This window comes from Schistocerca gregaria, chromosome X (genome assembly GCF_023897955.1).
Source record: "Schistocerca gregaria isolate iqSchGreg1 chromosome X, iqSchGreg1.2, whole genome shotgun sequence".
In the NCBI taxonomy this organism is placed as follows: domain Eukaryota; kingdom Metazoa; phylum Arthropoda; class Insecta; order Orthoptera; family Acrididae; genus Schistocerca; species Schistocerca gregaria.
Window position 1 is genome coordinate 862133162 of NC_064931.1, and position 19601 is coordinate 862152762.

Genomic DNA, 19601 nt, shown 5'->3' on the forward strand with positions numbered 1-19601 from the left:
TAAAGAAAGGTAAGATATTAAGTGTGCACCTAATTCACAAAAACAGCTATGCATTTAGCGTTCCACTAATGACAAAAAACATGAGAACTGTAAATCTATAACTGAGCAATTATAGTAATTCTGTTGATTTTAGGCTAGGAGTGAGAGAACCCAATAAAAATCTAGAGCGCCATAAAACAGTTTTTAATATGTAAATAGCCATGTATAAACGTTGCAAGAAATTGTGTGCTATCCGTGACAGTTTTTTGGATTATTACTAAAATCTAAACCATTTTCTGTCATTCTTAAGTTATACTGGTTGGTGTAACTAGAGTCTTAATGGTTTACACTAATACTGTTATGACAAAGAGCACATTATTGCAGTGCTCTGGCTGCAAATGAGAATCTCAAATGGCAAAGCTGGTCACTTGCTTGCGTTACTACTGTCATGAGCACTTACGGAAAGTGGTTGAAGGTCAGTGGAATAACGAATAGGGCGTATGGCATAGGATTCCACATCTCAACACAGATCGCAGAGATCGGAAGATCCCCCACAGTGTAATCCAGGATAGGCAGCGATCAGTAGCAGATCTGATAGAGTACAATTCTGGTGCAGACAAGCCTTCAGAGCACACCTATGAAAGGCCATTAACATGAAGCTCCACTCAGACAACGCCTGTGTCTTCCTGTCTTGACCTAACAACATCGTCAGTTATGATTGCAGTGGACACGGCATCACCGAGTTTCCACCGTGGAGCGATAGAAAATGTGTCGCCTGTCAAATGAATAGCATTGATTTTACACCAGGTTGACAGTTGGGTCCTTACACACAATCACACAGGCAAATGGCTGCTTGAAACATGCACCGCACCACAATTGCTGGCCGTTGAGACAGAATTATGCCATGAGGTACATTGAGTTGGGCTTCTGTAGTCCTATGGTAGTTCTCCAAGACACCATGACAACAATTAACTATGTGAACATTATCATGGTTGAAGTCTTCTCTGATGGGGATGACATCTTCCAGCAGGGTAACTTTTCATGACAAGGCCAGAATAACGCTTCAGTGGTTTTAGGAGCATGATAGTGACCTCTCATTGATGCCTTAGCCAGCAAATGCTCTGATCTTTAATCACTGGAACACTTATTGGGCACCAGCTACGTGCCCACAACCCCATAATTTGTGGGGAATTTAGTGACTTGTGAATAGAGTTAGTTGGTTGGTTCGTGTTCCTCCGGTCACGCACTGTACAGTAGCCGTTATGATGTGGAATGTGTCAAGTGCACATAAATGCACATATGAAACGAGAATTTTTTTAAATATATATATGCTTTTACAATACAGAATAAAGATTAATATTCCTATTATTTAGCCCATTCCCTTAAATGGCACAAAATGCATATACTATAATTATAGACTATTTATCCCTAGTCAAGAATTCATCTGTGGTATAGAAGCAGTTGTCAAGGAGATACGATTTGAATTAATATTGAAGCTGTTACTGAGACTGCCACACTATTTTTCATCTGGTAATTTGTCAAAAAATTTATAGCAGCATATTTACCCTTTTCTGTGCCAAAGTTAGGTTGAGTAAAGGGTAGTGTAAGTCTTTCTTTTTCTGGTATTATAATCATGAATGTCACTGATGTTTTTAAACTGGCCCATCTTGGTGAGAATAAATTTCAATAGTGAGTAAATGTTACTGTGAGGCTGTTGTAAGAATTCCAATCTTTTAAAAGATTGCCTACAAGACGTGCGACTATGAATCCACACAATTATGCTAACCACTATCTTTTGAGCAGTGAATATTTATTGTCTAAATGTTGAGTTACCCCAAAATATATTCCTATGACATCAGAGAGTGAAAGTATGCAAAGTATGTTAGCTTACTAATTTTATAATCCACAAACTGGCATTGTTTTGATTGCAAAAGTAGCTGAACCTAGTTTAGAAGATCCATAATATGAATTTCCAATTAAGAATTCTCACCTATGTGAACACACAACACTTAGAATGCTCTACCTGTACTACTGACATCAGTTGATGTGTTATATTTAATTGAAGGAACTGTATATTTTGCAGCAGCAAAAATGATGTATTGTGTTTTATCAAGTTTAGAGCAAGCCGATTTGCAGAAAACCATTAATAACTATTCCAAAGACTTATTTGCATCATTTTCAATTGGAGTTATCTTTTATTTGATTAATAATGATGCTTGTATCATCAGCAATCAGTGTCAGTTCAGCTTCTTGTTACAGATAAGAAGGGAGGTCGTACACTATATCAGAACAGACCCATGATTGAACCTTGTGGAACACCTAATGTAAATTCACTGCAGTAGATGAAGTGGCAATCTTATTAAAATAAATCACTAACCCATAAAGAAAATTTATGTTTTCTGTAGGTATGACTTAAGCCACTCACATGCTATTCCATTTATACCATAGAATTGTAATTTCTGTAACATAGTGTCATTGTTCACACAGTCAAATGCACTGGACAAGTCACAGAAAATTCCAATTGCTGGCATTTTACTATTTAAAGACAATATCTGGACAGTGAAATATTGTAATGCTGTCTCAGTGGAACAGTATTTTTGAAATCCGAACTGTGATTTACTAAGTGTCCCATTACTGTTGCAATGGCTAACCACTCGAGTACGTACTTTCTTGAAGAATTTTGAAAATGCTGTAAGCAAGGATACTGGCCGATAAATACTGACGTCTGAGGTGCCCCTTTTTTGTAGAGAGGCCTGACAATGGCTATATTAACCTGTCTTGGAAAAAACTTCGAGATAGTGAAGCAATACATATGTGACACTGAATAATTGCTCCACATTGTTTTAATATCTTATTAGAGATATCATATACTCCAAAAGAACATTTATTTTTCAAAGATATTAATTAATTTACTTATTTCACAGGAGGTTGTTAGGTGAAACTAATCTGACAATCTTTTTTTTTTAAACAGACTCTTCCATGTACTGCCTGGCTTTTTCTTTTGAACTGTTCTCACAATTTTTTCTCCTACACATAAGAAATGGTTGTTAAATACATTAGCTACTTGTGTACTGTTGGTTAGGATGGTCTCGTCTCCATCATAGTAATGCTACCTTCCCAGTGGTTACTTTTCCTGTCTCCCTTCTAACAACATTCCATATTCCGAATGAGATTTTCACTCTGCAGCGGAGTGTGCGCTGATATGAATCTTCCTGGCAGATTAAAACTGTGTGCTCAACCAAGACTCGAACTCGGGACCTTTGCCTTTCGCGAGCAAGTGCTCTACCATCTGAGTTACCGAAGCATGACTCACGCCGGGTACTCACAGCTTTATTTCTGCAGTATCTCGTCTCCTACCTTCCAAACTTTACAGAAGCTCTCCTGGGGGAGGTAGCATTACTATGAAGGAGGACGAGACCATCCTAACAAACAGTACACAAGTAGCGAATGTATTTAACAACCATTCTTAAGTGTAGGAGACGAGATACTGGCAGAAGTAAAGCTGTGAGTCGTGCTTCGGTAGCTCAGATGGTAGAGCACTTGCCCGATCTGTCTCGCGTGTGTATAGAGCACTTGCCCGCGAAAGGCAAAGGTCCCGAGTTCGAGTCTCGGTCGGGCACACAGTTTTAATCTGCCAGGAAGTTTTAACATTCCATATTGATTTTATTTTATTGGCAGAGTTGTTAATTTCTTCCCTTACTTACATATTTCTTGATTTCCTTACAACTTTTCTCAGTATGTTACAATAATTTTTATAGTGTAAAACTACTTCTGTATCTTTACTAGTTCTTGCTGTCTCATACAGTTTTCTTTTTCTTTCTGAAGACACTAATACCTGTAGTAATCCAAGATTTCATTGAAAAGTGTGTGGTGGTACATTCAGTAATTTTGTTTGAGAAACAATGTTCAAAAAGGAATATAAATTTATCAAGAAATATGTTGCATTTATCATTAGCATTTGTCTCATTATATAATCTCCCCAATTAACATGTCTTTCTCTGAAGTGCTCTATAGATACCGGGTTGAGCGATCTCTCACTTTTACTTAATGGTTTAGATTAGATTAGATTAATATTTGTTCCATAGATCATGAATACGACACTTCGTAACAATGTGGAACGTGTCAGGTTAATAAAAGATGTCTGTACAAGAAATTACATTACACAAAATATTGCATGACACTAATGATTAAGTTTTGCAATATTTCCGAACTGAACACCCTGTTAGGTTTTGTAAGTTTATCAGTTGTGTGTCATGGTCTGACAATCCATTTATCACAGGGAAAGCATGTGTGTTTTACATCCTCTTTCTGTACAAATACATTATATATTAAAATGCTACTGTCTTGAGCTATACATATAGGGAAATGGACCACTGATTCTAAGTTATCTGTTGTTAATAACACTTCTAGTTCACTTATCCTATCAGAATTATTTAGAAAGTTTACATTGAAATCACCAAAGATTAATAACTACTTCTTTTTGTCTGACAGACAGCATAATAGTGTCAAACTTTTATGAACAGCGCCCATTCTCCTAATGGGGACCTGCACACTGTTGCTAATATCAATACTACATTATCTTGCTGAAGTCCACATGCACAAACCTCAAAGTGCTGATCAACACAAAATTTGCTTACTTCCACAGTTTTGCATTTATATGCTTGTTTTATGAAAATGGCAACTCCTCCACTATCCATCCTAGATCTACAAGTGTAAGATGCTAAATTATACCCCCACTTATACTGACACTATCAACGCCCAAAGTTACCTGGTGTTCAGACAGACTGAGTATATCAATCTCACTTTTATTTTTGAGATCATCTAAACACACTAATAGCTCATCTACTTTATTTTTTATTCCCCTGATATTTTGATGAAGTAAACTGATACTGTCTTAGCTTTACCCCTATTTACTGTACATGAAGTTTCTTTTATTCTATTTATCTTGATTGTCTGGACTTTGGATTTAACCTAAAAAAACCTGTCTGCCTGGACCCATTAACCAGAGGGATCACCCCTTGTGTTACTGTGGAAACCCCTTACAGTTTCTGTTAATGGAGAAGCTAACTTATTTTCCCCCATCCTATTCATGTGCAGGCCATGTGTAGTGTGTATCCCCACCTACCAATAGCATTTACTGGAACAACACTTATGTGAGACACCTGGTTCCTCATACTTCTTGAAACCTATCTAGGACCTTTAGAGTCCATGTCAAGCAATATCAGTGTTGTACTGTGTTTGAAAAGCAGAACAACACACAAACAGACAGTCATTGTTTTAGCTCATTGGTATAAATGACTCCCTCAGTAAAGATATTTCTTTGGTAAAGAAACTGCTTGCTTCCGAGCCTTCAAAAAAATCAGCAGCTGTAAAAAAAATGTATGGGAAAACGGTCTAAAATGGCAACAAGCAGATTTTCTTGGAAGACAAGAAATAATCTTGATAACTTACAAGTAAAATCAGCAAGCAATTACTTAGTATGAAGGACGTCAAGTCTATTGTAGAACCAGCTACTGTGAAAAAAGTTAGCACGCAGAAATGTTACAAGAATATGACAGTAAAGGAAGCCTGCTTTCTTCAGTTTTTTAACCAAGAATATCCAAATACTGAAATCTAATTTTTCACTTCACACCCAGTGTACATTCTCTTATCTATAAGATTCTGATTAGTGATCAAGAATCATATTACTAAGACCTACACAGACAGACAATCTTGAAGGTGCAGTGTCACAACAAGACACCAATCAATCATGACAAGGGCATTTATTTTGTTGAAGTTTCAAATTACAAGATAGAATTCACACAGATTTGGGCATACAATTATATAACTGTTAAGGCTTTCGTGGCCGCTTGTTGACAAACTGCCTGCTGGTTTCTGTCTTTAAATCTGGAGGAGGAGATTAGTGTTTAAGGTCCCGTCAACAACAAGGTCATTACAGATGGAGCACATGCTCGGGTTAGGGAAAGATGGTGAAGGAAATTGGCCGTGCCCTTTCAAAGGAACCATTCCAGCATTCACCTGAAGCAATTAAGGGAAATCACGGAGAACCTAAATCTGGATGGCCGGATGTGAGTTTGAACCACCGCCCTCCCAAAACGAGCCCAGTGTGCTAACCACTGCGCCACCTCACTCAATCTCTGATTCTTTGGCAACATGAGTGGCTGGCATTGTCAAAGCTTCAGCATCCGTTGCTGGTGATGGATTGGAGTCGACCTTGTGGCCACATATGATACGTATCTGACACGCCAACAGCCAAGGGCTTTTTCATGGTCATTTCCGCTGAGATTCTCCCCTTGCTACATGAAAGGGTCATTTGCTGCAGCAGGAGACTCCAGGATCTGTTCACCATGAAGCTATTTCTATAGCTTCTCTGAACAAGCTGGCGTGATAGTTCCTCTCTACAGCAAGAACTTCCATTTTGACAAAGTTCACTATGTTATCATTCTCTCATGGTGTCTGTTCCAGCACCGCCAATTTCTCCACCTGCCCCAACCTACTATGCAGTTTATGTTCAGTGAACCTGGTGTCGACTAATCATCCAATCATTCTAACACACACACACACACACACACACACACACACACACACACACACTGTATACGATGTATTCCTGCATTGGTAGTGGGTCCTTTTTCTCTTTTGCCAATCTGAGACACCAAAGAGTGAACAAGTTCTTCCTATAGTCCCAAATCAAGATTCAAACCTGTTAGGAAGCTCAAATAAAACTATATGTTTTCAGAGACCTTTTTCAAGTCTCAAATATATGTGATTTATACAATGCAGACAGAAGCAACGAATGAAAATTTGTTGCAAGGACGGGATTCAAACCCAAGTTTCCTACTCAGTAGGTAGTTATGCTAACTGCTACACAACCCTTGCTCAGTGGCTTCAAGCAGCTGCACAGACTACCCTAGCATGCACCCCTTCTGAATCCAAATTCCCATTCAACCTTCAGCCCTCTTAATATTCCCCATAAACTAATAGCATTGCAGAAGCTCTCTAACTACACTGGACAGCACGTCAGCATCAAGGAGTGAGACATGCTAGGGTAGTCCATGCAGCTGCCCCTAACTACTGTCCAGGATGGCATAGTGCTTAGCATATCACCATCGGTAATGCTGGAATTCAGTAAGGTGTTGGCCCACTCTTAGCCTTTATGACAGCTTGCACTCTCGCAGGCACACGTCCAATCAGGTGCTGGATGGTTTCTTTTGAATGGCAGCCCATTCTTCGTGGACTGCTGCACTGAGGAGAAATATCTACATCAGTCGGTGAGGCCTGGCACAATGCTGGCTTTCCAAAACATCCCAAAGGGGTCTATAAGATTCAGGTCAGGACTCTGTGCAGGCCAGTCCATTACAGGCATGTTATTGTCATGTAACCATTCTGCCACACTCTGTGCATTATGACAGTTGCTCGATAATGTTGAAAGAGGCAACCGCCATCCCCAAATTTCTCTTCACCAGTGGGAAGCAAGAAGGTGCTTATAACATCAACGTAGGCCTTTACTGTGGTGATAGTGCCACGCAAAGGTGTGCGAACCCCCTCCATGAAAAACATGATCACACCATAACACAACCGCCTCCGAATTTTACATTTGGTGCTACACAGACTGGTAAATGACGTTCACTGGGCATTCGCCATACCCACACCCTGCCAACAGATCGCCATGTTGTGTACTGATTCATCACCCCACACAACATTTTTCCACTGTTCAATCATCCAATGTTTATGGTCCTTACACCAAGCAAAGCATCATTTGGCATTTACCGGCGTGATGTGTGGCTTATGAGCAGCCACATAACTGTCATAGTACCTGCAGTGTATCCTGACGGAGTTCGGAATTCTTGTCTAATGGTCTGGATAGATGTCTGCCTCTTACACATTATGACCTTCTTCAACTGTCGGCGGCCTGTACACTTCTGTGCTGTTTCACATTTCCCCTTCACTGTCACATAAGAAACAGTGTGACCTAGGGATATTTAGGAGTGTTGAAATCTCACATACAGACATATAACCCAATCGCCTTCCCACATTCGAAGTCCTCGAGTTTAATGGAGCGCCCCATTCTGCTCTCTCACGATGTCTAATGACTACTGAGGTTGCTGATATGGAGTAGCTGTCAGCACAATGCACCTAATATGAAAAACTTATGTTTTAGGAGGTGTCTGGATACTTTTGATCCCACAGTGTAGGTCAGCGTTCAGTCAGGAGCATAGCCCCTTATAAAATTCCTCCATGATCCCCTATTCAGTGCTAACATTGGTGCCTCTTCTGACGTTAAACCTATTACTTCAAAATCATTCTTAACCGAATCCAGGTACCTTCTCCTTGGTCTGCCCCGACTCCTCCTACCCTCTACTGCTGAACCCACGAGTATCTCGGGTAACAAATAAAATTAATTTTAACTTAGAAAAACTTATTTCCACTTCATGAGCCCCATCCGAGAATTTCTTGTCCCACCTGTGACTGTCTCCTATTGTAATTTTTGTAAGTAAACATGAATAATGTTATATTTATTTATATTTAACCACAGAACTGTTTTAATAGTGCGAATTCAATGTGTTCAAAACACTAAGTGTTTAATTCACAGTTCTTGTGAAATGTTGGTGGGTAAATTTGCTGTCCCACCTGTAACAAGATTTTAAAGGGGATAAACAGCTGACTTTGCAAATTTCTGATATTTGGATTTAAAGGGAAGGTGGAACAACTATTCATATGTTCTCTGACCAATCTTTAATTTATTTGTATTAATACTCTGTTATATTACCTTTTAATTATCAAGAAAGTGCAAATTGCCCCACCCGTAACAATGGAATCTTGTCTTTTTGAGATGCTGCTAGTCCTGCGAATTTTTACTTATTGTTTTCTGTCAGATCTTATGGTCAAAAATTATATTGTTGTTCTCGTGACCCTTTCATCCCATACAAAGGAAGTAGAGCATAACAATATTCTTTTTCAACTATCTTAGTCTGTATTCCCAGGGTATAATTATTTACACACCGAAAACAGAACATAAGACTGTTCTAATCACAACAGAGGAAACAGTGGACTCACATGCTAGTAAAAGTGGGCATTGCTCATTTATTTCTACAATAAGGGATAAGAGTGTGAACTTCACAGCCCAACACACAAACATTTCAAACCTACTTTATTGAAAGTTCAGGTCAATGTTGATACCATATGCCCCAATCCCAACATTGAATTATGTTGCCAACATATATGTAAACATTTACAATGTTTCAGAAAGATGTAGGTGGATTCATAGAGATACCAGTTAGTTATTTTTAAGACGGCACATGGAACTCTACACCAAAAGGTCTTTAATTTTATAAAAATTAAATCATAAATAAGAATTTTGTATGATAACAACAAGAAACTGCTATGTGTATGCAAGTTTGATCCTGTTGCTGTTCAACTAGGAAATATAATGAAAGTTTTGGACTCTACTCTGGAATTCAGTTACCAAACCAGTGCAACGGTGGAATACAGTACACATAAAAATTTGTTAGTACAAGAGTTAAACACTATTGTTTTGTGAGACATTTGTTTCAAATCGTCTCCTGTTAAAGTTACGTAGCCTACTGGACCCCGCGCCCGAAATTCTCAGTTAGGTTGAAAGGTGGCAATTTGGTTGGGCGTTCGTGAAGTCAATGAATGTGAATGCAGAAAATCTGGTTGTGATAACAAAAATACCAGTAATAAAGCATATTCTTAAGTCCGCACCATAGTGAAAAATGCAAGGGGAATCCAGTAGAACTTTTACCATGGCCTTGATCTTTGAAACTGATGCTCCCATCCTTTGGACGATTAACTCCTCTTTGAACGAGCTTTGAGGTCAAGGATGAAAATGTTAACAATATGCCTATGATTTTAGATTTACTTAACTCCTGTACATTGCAGTAACAAAAACCAAAGTAGTGTCAATCCGATGACAAAAATTCAAGGCATAGTTGCACTACACATAGAATTCAAGAATGAAAATGGATATTAATCTCACAAGATAAGCAATGCACTAATGATGCGCCATGTGGCTACCTCTTGCCCTTAATGAATCTACCAAATGTAAGCCAGATAGTCCATAAAACAACTAATTACTGAACTTTCGAAATCCATGTTATTATCTACATATTGACTTCATCTAACGTAGATTGTATATAACAATTACTGAACTGACAATTACACTTGGCCGTAAATAGCGCTATGTAGAATAGAAATATAATAAACTTGGGGCTTGCACACGATTCAAAAGTGATGTTTTAAGCATGTACATACCTGTTCAGCGTTGGTGGCAAGAATAGGTAACACATCTTTAACAGTTAACTGGCACAGTATACCTCCGACCATTCTGTAACATTTCCTTGAACTGTCAACTCCCTTCAGTGTCTCTGTCACCAGCCTGGAACAAAAGTTTTCTATTCGCTAGATACAGCAATTTGCGAGATACTTATTATACCTTTGGGTGATAAACACATATTTACCGATGTTCCTCCAAATCCATTTCCATTTCAGCAAGTTTCGCACCCAAATAACGCCGTTCAGCTATCATGTCGCGGTACTTTTCGACGACATCGTTGTCTCTAGGCTTCTTCCTTTCCTCCGCCATCGCAACCGTAGAAATGTGAACATATACTCACTTGCACCGAATGGCAACAAATCTGCCACAAACCTCCCCACCATCTTGCAGATATTTTAAACAATTACTTATTTTCAGAACCGTACAAGTCCACCAAATATGGCAAGTTCCTGCAAACCTACTACATTCCACAGATAGTCAGATACGTTTAAAATTAGCGCTATCCAATCACGCAGAAGAGAAGTCGATACGTCAAACACACTCGCCGATTGGACACTTGCACAAATTTTAAGCTGAGCTTTCATTTTTGTTTCTGATCAAGTGAAAGAAATTAACAATATTGTCCATACGTTATTTGCAATTTAACCTCATAGCTGTTGCCGAAAATAGTTTTCTGCAATAAATTCATTTGACAGGAAATAATATTGATGGCTATTTTGTGGTCGAAATACGATTTCCTTAAGTTCGTTCTGATACATATTAACGCTGTTTGTTTCCTCGTGATCTCTCTGTCAATACATAGATACATCGCCTGTGACTCGGTACATTGGTGGTAACTCTACATCTACCTGTTACTCCCCAAGTCACTACACTGTGCATATTAGAAGGTATTTCGTAACAATGTTAGCGATTTTCTACAGGATTAGCGTATCCGCTTCGGTGTCAAAGTGGGCGAAAAACTGATTGCTAATTTAAAGGTCTGGAGGTCAATCATCAGTACGGTTAGGTCCAAGAATTTATTCTGAAGCAACTTATCGCTAAATTTGTTACCTATAGTAATGATTTGTTCATGTGTAAAATGGCGAAGTTGCACCTTGATTTGGAGTTCACACAGGACCTCTATAATAGGATGGGTAAGGGCTAATTCACTGTAGACGTCAACGGAAGAGAACAGCAAGCGACAACACCGTCAAATGGTGACGAGCTCACACTAGACAGAACGTCAGACTTGACTGATTCACTTAGCTCAGCACGAGCTCCTCGTCCAGGCTGCGAAGGCCCAAGAGATGTCCACCGGCCGTTGTGTCATCCTCTGGCCTGTGGCACCATGCGGACACTGTGCGTGTGGTCAGTACACTGCTCTCCCAGGTGTTTTACAGACTTCCCAGACCATGGAGCCGCTACTGCTCGACCAAGTAGCTCAAGTGGCATCGCAGGGCTGAGTGCACACCACACCACTCTACCCACCAAGGAAAAATTCTAAGTATGGCAACCACCAATGCTGACCATCCAGTTGTGGAGGCAGACAAGCTCAGTACGGAATGTATGGTGAATGTGAGGTTACGAAATACCATTCGTGGTACACAGTGTCATAAGAATGTATCAGAATAAAGGAACTAGCAATGATAATGTTTATTAATAACCAAAGCTAGCTTCACAATGAGTGTTCTTGACAAAGATTGTATCGTAAATTGGTGGAAAGTGGACTAAGAGAGAAAGTGTCATCCAAACATTTCTAAACATCATTAGTTATTTACTAGAGAAAACATAAAAACACACCAAACAATATTTACAATGCAATACATCGAACCTGTTAACCTTGTTCAACGCGTTTTTTAAGTACTAAATAGCATCAAAATAACTGTTTTTCTTCCTCAATAGAACTGTCTTTTACACTGCTAGGAAAGCTTAATTAATGAAAATTACTTCATCAAATTTGCGTTCTTTTTCATACACGGTATCTGGATTTTCCTCTGTAGAAGTATTGGATAACTTAGATCATTTTTCGCTTTCAGGTAATTGGCCCATTTTGCTGAAGAATATTGAATAGAAAAAATACCCAAGTCGTCACAGAACATTTATATTTTGTCGAGAGAACAAAACAGAATAACAAAATAAAGACCAAGCAGACGCAAAAGCACAAAATTCACCACTATTAAATGAGTGACGATGGCGAAAATAAGTTCACTTCCAATGTTGGACAACGGACAACGACACAGATCTCGTCCCTCCCCCGCCCTCCTTCGCTCGCCACTAACGTCAACGTCAATAAATAATTTCGACCATGGACGCGTGCAGGAAGGTGGGGGGATGGGGGGCAGTGAGAGTAATTGCCCCTAGTGAGAATTCATTTAGCTAGTGAATATGAAAACGATACTGTAACCATAGGGATCATTTTTTATGACGTAAAATACCTGGAAAATTATCCCTGAAATGACCTAAAAGTATCTCTAAAATGATGTAAAATTATGTCAAACATAATATGAAAAGTAAGTTATAAAATGAACTATAGCAACGAAAAATTTTGTAAGAGGTGGTAACTGAAATTTCGAAGAGGTTAACCAATTTAAAAAATCTCTGTATTCTTCCTTAAGAAACCTGATTCTTTGAATATCTATGAAAATTGTTGTATAATGATTTTAGTGGTATTGCAATGTATGAAAGTCAGCATGCAGACTGTCTCAAAGGCGAGGGAAAATCTGTTGTCAGACAACATGTGCCTGTAGAATTTTTTTTTCGATATTTGCTAAAGCGACTGTCGCAAGTATTTCGATATTTTCTTTTAGTTTTAAAAACAAAATTAAGAAATCGACACACAGATATCGGTATTTTATAAACTGACATTACGTTCGGTAAAGTATACATAGTTTTCTATCAGTGCCCGTACCTGGTACAAGTTCACAACTAAGTGATATGACGATGACAGTAAGCAGATAAACCATGAATTTATTTGTAACATGTGGAAATACGTTCTTTGTACCTGGTACAAGTGCTATTTGAGAGGATTACACTACGTACCAGCATTAGGTTTCAACCTCTCCCTTCCCTTCCTCTAAAACAAGTCAAATCCAACAAGACACTCTCAGGAACTCATCAGTTATCCACACAACACAGATTCATTCTTGACACTTTATAACAGGATGGAGCATGGCAATAACAGACCACTTCCACCAGGACCTTGCCTAGAATCGTGATACAGGAATCCTGCATATGCTCCCCTACACTCATTCCCTGCCAATGAGATCAATTTGACTTTTATAGTATACTGGGATGGTAGTACTTGTGAATAATGTGTGGCTCATAAGAAAAGAAAGATTTCATCTCAGTCAACTTGTGTTACTAATAAGATATAATGAAATCAAATTTAGCTACCAAACAACTGGGTAACGAAACTACCACATGTATGCATGGTCCTATTAGGAATGATATCCAAGGTGAGAGACGTTTTGGCAATGTTGCCTTCCTATGGGATGAAAAAGTCATCCTCCCTCTTCCCACATCATTAAGTGTGCACGTCTACAGGAACCTTAAATGAGTGTTGGTGTAACAAAACAATTGCATGACAAAACACACGTACAAAATTCAAATAATGGGTAACAACTATCAGGAGCTAATTTAAAGTAGAATATTGTGCATTCTTCTTTTCATTTGCTGATGTGATGTTCATTTGCACTGCATGACCACTGAACATGAATGTGAGCGTTTCTGCAATTCGCTATTATGAAACTCAACTGATAAGTAAGGTCGGCAGTGAATGAAGCTACCTCTCAATGTTCCAGCAGTCAGGAATGAGTTGTAAGCAGTTGTAAATGAATGTGGTCTACTTAGAATTTTATATATTGTGAGATGTAAAAGTATAGTGAATACAGTGAAAAAACTACCGGTATTCGTAAATTGTTTGTTGTTTATGAACGAGTGAAAAACGAAAGTGAAAATTATGCTGTTTGCGATATAATATCACAAGAAAAGGGCAAGTCAAACTCATATACCTTGCTTAAAAATCGCAGTAACCTCGTGGAGGAAATATTGACCTAGTCAGTGCATTTACTGGCTTCAAGTCATTTGATGAAAACTATAGTAGTCTCCTGCTTAGAATTTCAGATGTCGGAAATTGGATTGAGAAACGGGGGATTTACTATTTCTATAGCATGAGATTTTATCGAATCGATGCAACCTGACAAAAATTAATATTTCAGGAATGACATAGATGACATAAAGACGCATTTCAATTCGACTGGTGTCGGTATAGCCATGCTTGGTTTATTCTAAACCAGTTAAAAGTGTGCTTTGTAAGTTGTATGTACCTTTCCAGCCATGTATGAAACATACAGACATCATGGAGCATTAATTAGCTGCCCATTCAACAATTTAAAAAAATTTCACGAATCTGCGAAAATGTATATATATTTCGAATGACAGAGAGATACAGTTGAAAAGCGAAGTGATTTTGTTAATGTACTGGCAGACATAACTAAGGGTGCATAAGAATTCCTCAGAGAAAATCTTGCGAAATTATCGCAAACTAACTGCACAAAGCTGATATAAATTGTTTTTTCCCTATTGTTTTCTGCATTACATGATTTTCCTATAAGAGGAGAAACAAATTCAAATGCAGCTTTTTATGATTTACTTCATTTTAGAGTAGTCAGATGACGAAACATTGCGGACACATTTTGAAAGTGCCTTTAAAATACCATCTATATTTCTCATATAACCCAAAATGATTTACATTCTGAAACAAAATGTATAGTTTTGCGTTATGTGTTATTTTACAGGTTGTTTGTGTGCATGAACACGATGTATTTTACACAAAAATCGATGTTGAAACATGTGGCTGTGGTTCAAAAGCACAAAACGTGGAAAATGTTGTACATCCGAAAATTAAAAGGCAAGAAACAACTTATTGAAATAATGAGGCATGTGGCAAGCTCAACAGAAAATAATGTAAATTGTGAGAAAACATAAAATCTATGATAGTAATAACAACTTTTACTGTAATTACATTGTTAGCTTGTTTACATTCATAACATTGACCTGGTACTAAAAGTGAATTGTGGAAACCAGTAGGAGGGTATGAAGAGCAGACAATAACATATTCAAAAAATCTGTATCGCATGCACAGGAAAAATATTTTGCCCATACTGGCATGATAACCTTTGGGGGCCCCTGGTTCTGAGCCATCTCATGTGAATGCTGCCATCTGAAATGCATTGTGGAATGTTTTGATATTCTATTCCATTCCATCCTGTTCTTTCTGGTCAAGTGTGAATCGACTTTAGATCCACTTGAGCAGCTCTCAGGCGGCTCACACACATGTGTAAAGCTTAAATCATTTTTTGAACATCGCCTTTTCCAGATTCTGGCTATGTGGAGTGTGGTGTTTGCTGTTTGAGCAGCATTTATCTGGTAGCAAGAAGCAACCATATCCACAACTTCAGAGTACCATTCTGGTACTCTGAAGTTGCTAGATTTGAGCATGTGTATAGTTGTCAGAGTGTAATAAGGGTAGTCTCTACATGAGCTGTGTTTGTGTTTCATTATTTTGCTGTTTACAGTTTTTACATCATGTACAGCACTCAAGTCAAATGAAAACAAAACAGATTTCTGTGACTGGAAGATATCAAATGAATTAAATACATTCACATAACCACAGAAGACTAAATAACATGTTATTAGTTTCAGTTTTCTGATTTTGTGTGTTATTAGCATATAAAACATTAATTGTCTTGCAGAATATTGAAGTTCTTTTTGTTAGTTTGCTACAGTAGTTTGGCTTTTGTTAATCCACTTAAATGAACTGTTTTCTTCTGTTGAGTTTGTGAATCCATTTAAATAAACTGTTCTTTTCCACTGAGATGGACAGTTTGTTTGAAACGAAGTGTTTCATTCTGCAGTGTTTTCTAGTTTTAACTGTTTGCTCAATTTGAAATCTACATTTTCGTTTCCACATGTGTATGGCATTTGTAGATCACAAATTATACAACAATAAAAAATCAAACATGAGAGAATATTCCAAGAAAATCGGCATCCCAAAAACCACAATGAAACTTTAATACCAGGTATGTCAGCGTTTATCTGGACATAAGTGTGTGTAATTTAAACTGAATTATTTTTTAGTATGGCTTACAGAATTTCACTCAACTTGGAGTATTCTCTGATGTCTTGCTTCTTTAATGGCATTATGTAAGATCTGTTAATGGCATGTGTACGAACATATATTCAATAAATGTTCACTTGAAAGTAGCTAAGCAGACAAATGTGGTCAATAGTGTGGAATAAAAATTTTGTTTCTGTGGGCAAGACTTACACACATATAGAACAATGTACCTAGACTTTAAGTGTGCAGAATTAATTTTATTATCCATAAAACAGATGTTCTCTTGACTATATAGGAGCCAGACACATATGGAGAATACAAAGACAATGATTTGTACCGAAGGTAATATGTACTAAAATCAATTGCTGGATCAATTATTCCTACACAGTCCCCCACCTCTCCCCAATTAGTGTGGAGTATCTGGAATATAAAGGAACTGAGACTTTATTTGCTGGCTGATTCTTTTGCAGACTGCTGGGTGCAACTTTGGTGGTGCAGCTGCTGGTGGCAGTGACACTGTGGCCACTGGGTGATAGTGGGTGATAGCAACTCCAGGTGAGGTCTGTGCAGGCAGCTCCTGGCATGGTGTGGTTTGAGACTTTGGTATTCAGTCTTGTGAGAATGGAGGTAGGACTCATGCTGGCTAGACTCACTCGGCAAAGACCTCAGTGTTTTTGTCATTTTGCAAGATCCCACAGTGTCACCTCTTAGCTGCAACACAAGAAAGACCCAGGATACAGTGCCTGGAGCAGCGTTTGACGTTTATGCTACATCACTGCCCATGTTAATTACGTTTTGGTTGCTATGTTTTAATGCACGGTATAGGAAGATTTTCTTATGGGAAGCTAGTGAGTAGATAGGATCACAAGATAGACTCGTTGAATGATGTGCCTAATGGTCACACAACGTTAAAACGACCAGGCGAGCAAGAGCAATATTGTACTGGAGCAGAGAGGAACAGTGGAGATTCATCTACTACTCTGCTCGCTAGGAAGTGAATCTTTTATTATTCATATTTACTGTTTAAATATTAATATACAGCTCCAACCATTCTTATGATGTTATTTGCACTGGGAACTTGTTATTCATAGTTTCAGAATAAATCAATTCATAAGGAAATTCTTACTACAAATATCAACTTCTGTCAGTGCTTGCTGATAGAAAGGATGGGCCAATCACAAGTGCGACATGAGAGGACAGGAACCATACTGTTAAGATAGTTCAATACTATTCTCTGATCGGTTTCCAAGGATGTATGTAATACATGAATCTGTGTACAGAATCTGTCTCATGTAAAGATGGAACGTTTGTTGAAAAACTGTCTAAGGTGACATACCTGTGCGATGTTGTGTTAATCCAAGGTGGTCTGCAATCGGATTTCGAGGTGGCAACACGTGAACTAGTGTGTGAAATGCAACTCTGTGTAAAGACGGAATTAATTGTTAAAGTTTCCTTAGAAGATATATTTGTGCGACCTCATGTCGATTCTAACATCGAGTGGAGCACTTCTGTGACTTTTACAGTGCTCGGGAACTAATGATTAATGATGAGGAATCTTGTTATGAGTATTAACTATAGACTGGCTCTAGAAATCGTTGTATAACTTTGCGATTGGTGAAATAAAACAAAATTAGTTGGCGTCTTAACATTTTACAATTCTTATTATGCTTAGCATTTAAACTTACCCACTTGGCACATTATTAGGCAATGTTTATGGCGCTAGAGCTCATGACCGATGGAAAAGAAACCAAATGGGGCAACATCTACAAGATGTGAGGTAAGTGAGCTGGCTACTGCTCAATTGTGGGTCGTAGAAGGAGGAGACACTCACTTTAATCTGCACATGTCAAAATGGCGTCGAGTATGCAAGCAGTAGTAAATCGCGCCGTAGAAAATAGTATTACATTCAATTTAAAGTGCATAGTCTGCCAAAACAGTGTTCACATTGATATCCGTCTGTGCTCTTTCTCACATACACTCCTGGAAATTGAAATAAGAACACCGTGAATTCATTGTCCCAGGAAGGGGAAACTTTATTGACACATTCCTGGGGTCAGATAAATCACATGATCACACTGACAGAACCACAGGCACATAGACACAGGCAACACAGCATGCACAATGTCGGCACTAGTACAGTGTATATCCACCTTTCGCAGCAATGCAGGCTGCTATTCTCCGATGGAGACGATCGTAGAGATGCTGGACGTAGTCCTGTGGAACGGCTTGCCATGCCATTTCCACCTGGTGTCTCAGTTGGACCAGCGTTCGTGCTGGACGTGCAGACCGCGTGAGACGACGCTTCATCCAGTCGCAAACATGCTCAATGGGGGACAGATCCGGAGATCTTGCTAGCCAGGGTAGTTGACTTCCACCTTCTAGAGCACGTTGGGTGGCACGGGATACATGCGGACGTGCATTGTCCTGTTGGAACAGCAAGTTCCCTTGCCGGTCTAGGAATGGTAGAACGATGGGTTCGATGACGGTTTGGATGTACCGTGCACTATTCAGTGTCCCCTCGACGATCACCAGAGGTGTACGGCCACTGTAGGAGATCGCTCCCCACACCATGATGCCGGGTGTTGGCCCTGTGTGCCTCGGTCGTATGCAGTCCTGATTGTGGCGCTCACCTGCACGGCGCCAAACACGCATACTACCATCATTGGCACCAAGGCAGAAGCGACTCTCATCGCTGAAGACGACACGTCTCCATTCGTCCCTCCATTCACGCCTGTCGCGACACCACTGGAGGCGGGCTGCACGATGTTGGGGCGTGAGCGGAAGACGGCCTAACGGTGTGCGGGACCGTAGCCCAGCTTCATGGAGACGGTTGCGAATGGTCCTCGCCGATACCCCAGGAGCAACAGTGTCCCTAATTTGCTGGGAAGTGGCGGTGCAGTCCCCTACGGCACTGCGTAGGATCCTACGGTCTTGGCGTGCATCCGTGCGTCGCTGCGGTCCGGTCCCAGGTCGACGGGCACGTGCACCTTCCGCCGACCACTGGCGACAACATCGATGTACTGTGGAGACCTCACGCCCCACGTGTTGAGCAATTCGGCGGTACGTCCACCCGGCCTCCCGCATGCCCACTATACGCCCTCGCTCAAAGTCCGTCAACTGCACATACGGTTCACGTCCACGCTGTCGCGGCATGCTACCAGTGTTAAAGACTGCGATAGAGCTCCGTATGCCACGGCAAACTGGCTGACACTGACGGCGGCGGTGCAG

General features: G+C 39.5%; 1 protein-coding gene across 1 annotated transcript in view; it reads right to left on the reverse strand.

Annotated features, from left to right (window-relative positions):
- LOC126299020 (prefoldin subunit 2-like) overlaps nt 1-10741 on the reverse strand; it is a 31220-nt gene extending 20479 nt beyond the window's left edge. The window contains exons 1-2 of the mRNA XM_049990657.1: nt 10461-10741; nt 10255-10378 (exon numbers count right to left, since the gene is read on the reverse strand). Of these exons, the coding sequence (XP_049846614.1) occupies nt 10255-10378; nt 10461-10585 (249 nt within the window). The 5' untranslated portion in view covers nt 10586-10741. The remainder of the gene's footprint in view (nt 1-10254; nt 10379-10460) is intronic.
- Between the last annotated feature and the right edge of the window lie 8860 nt (nt 10742-19601).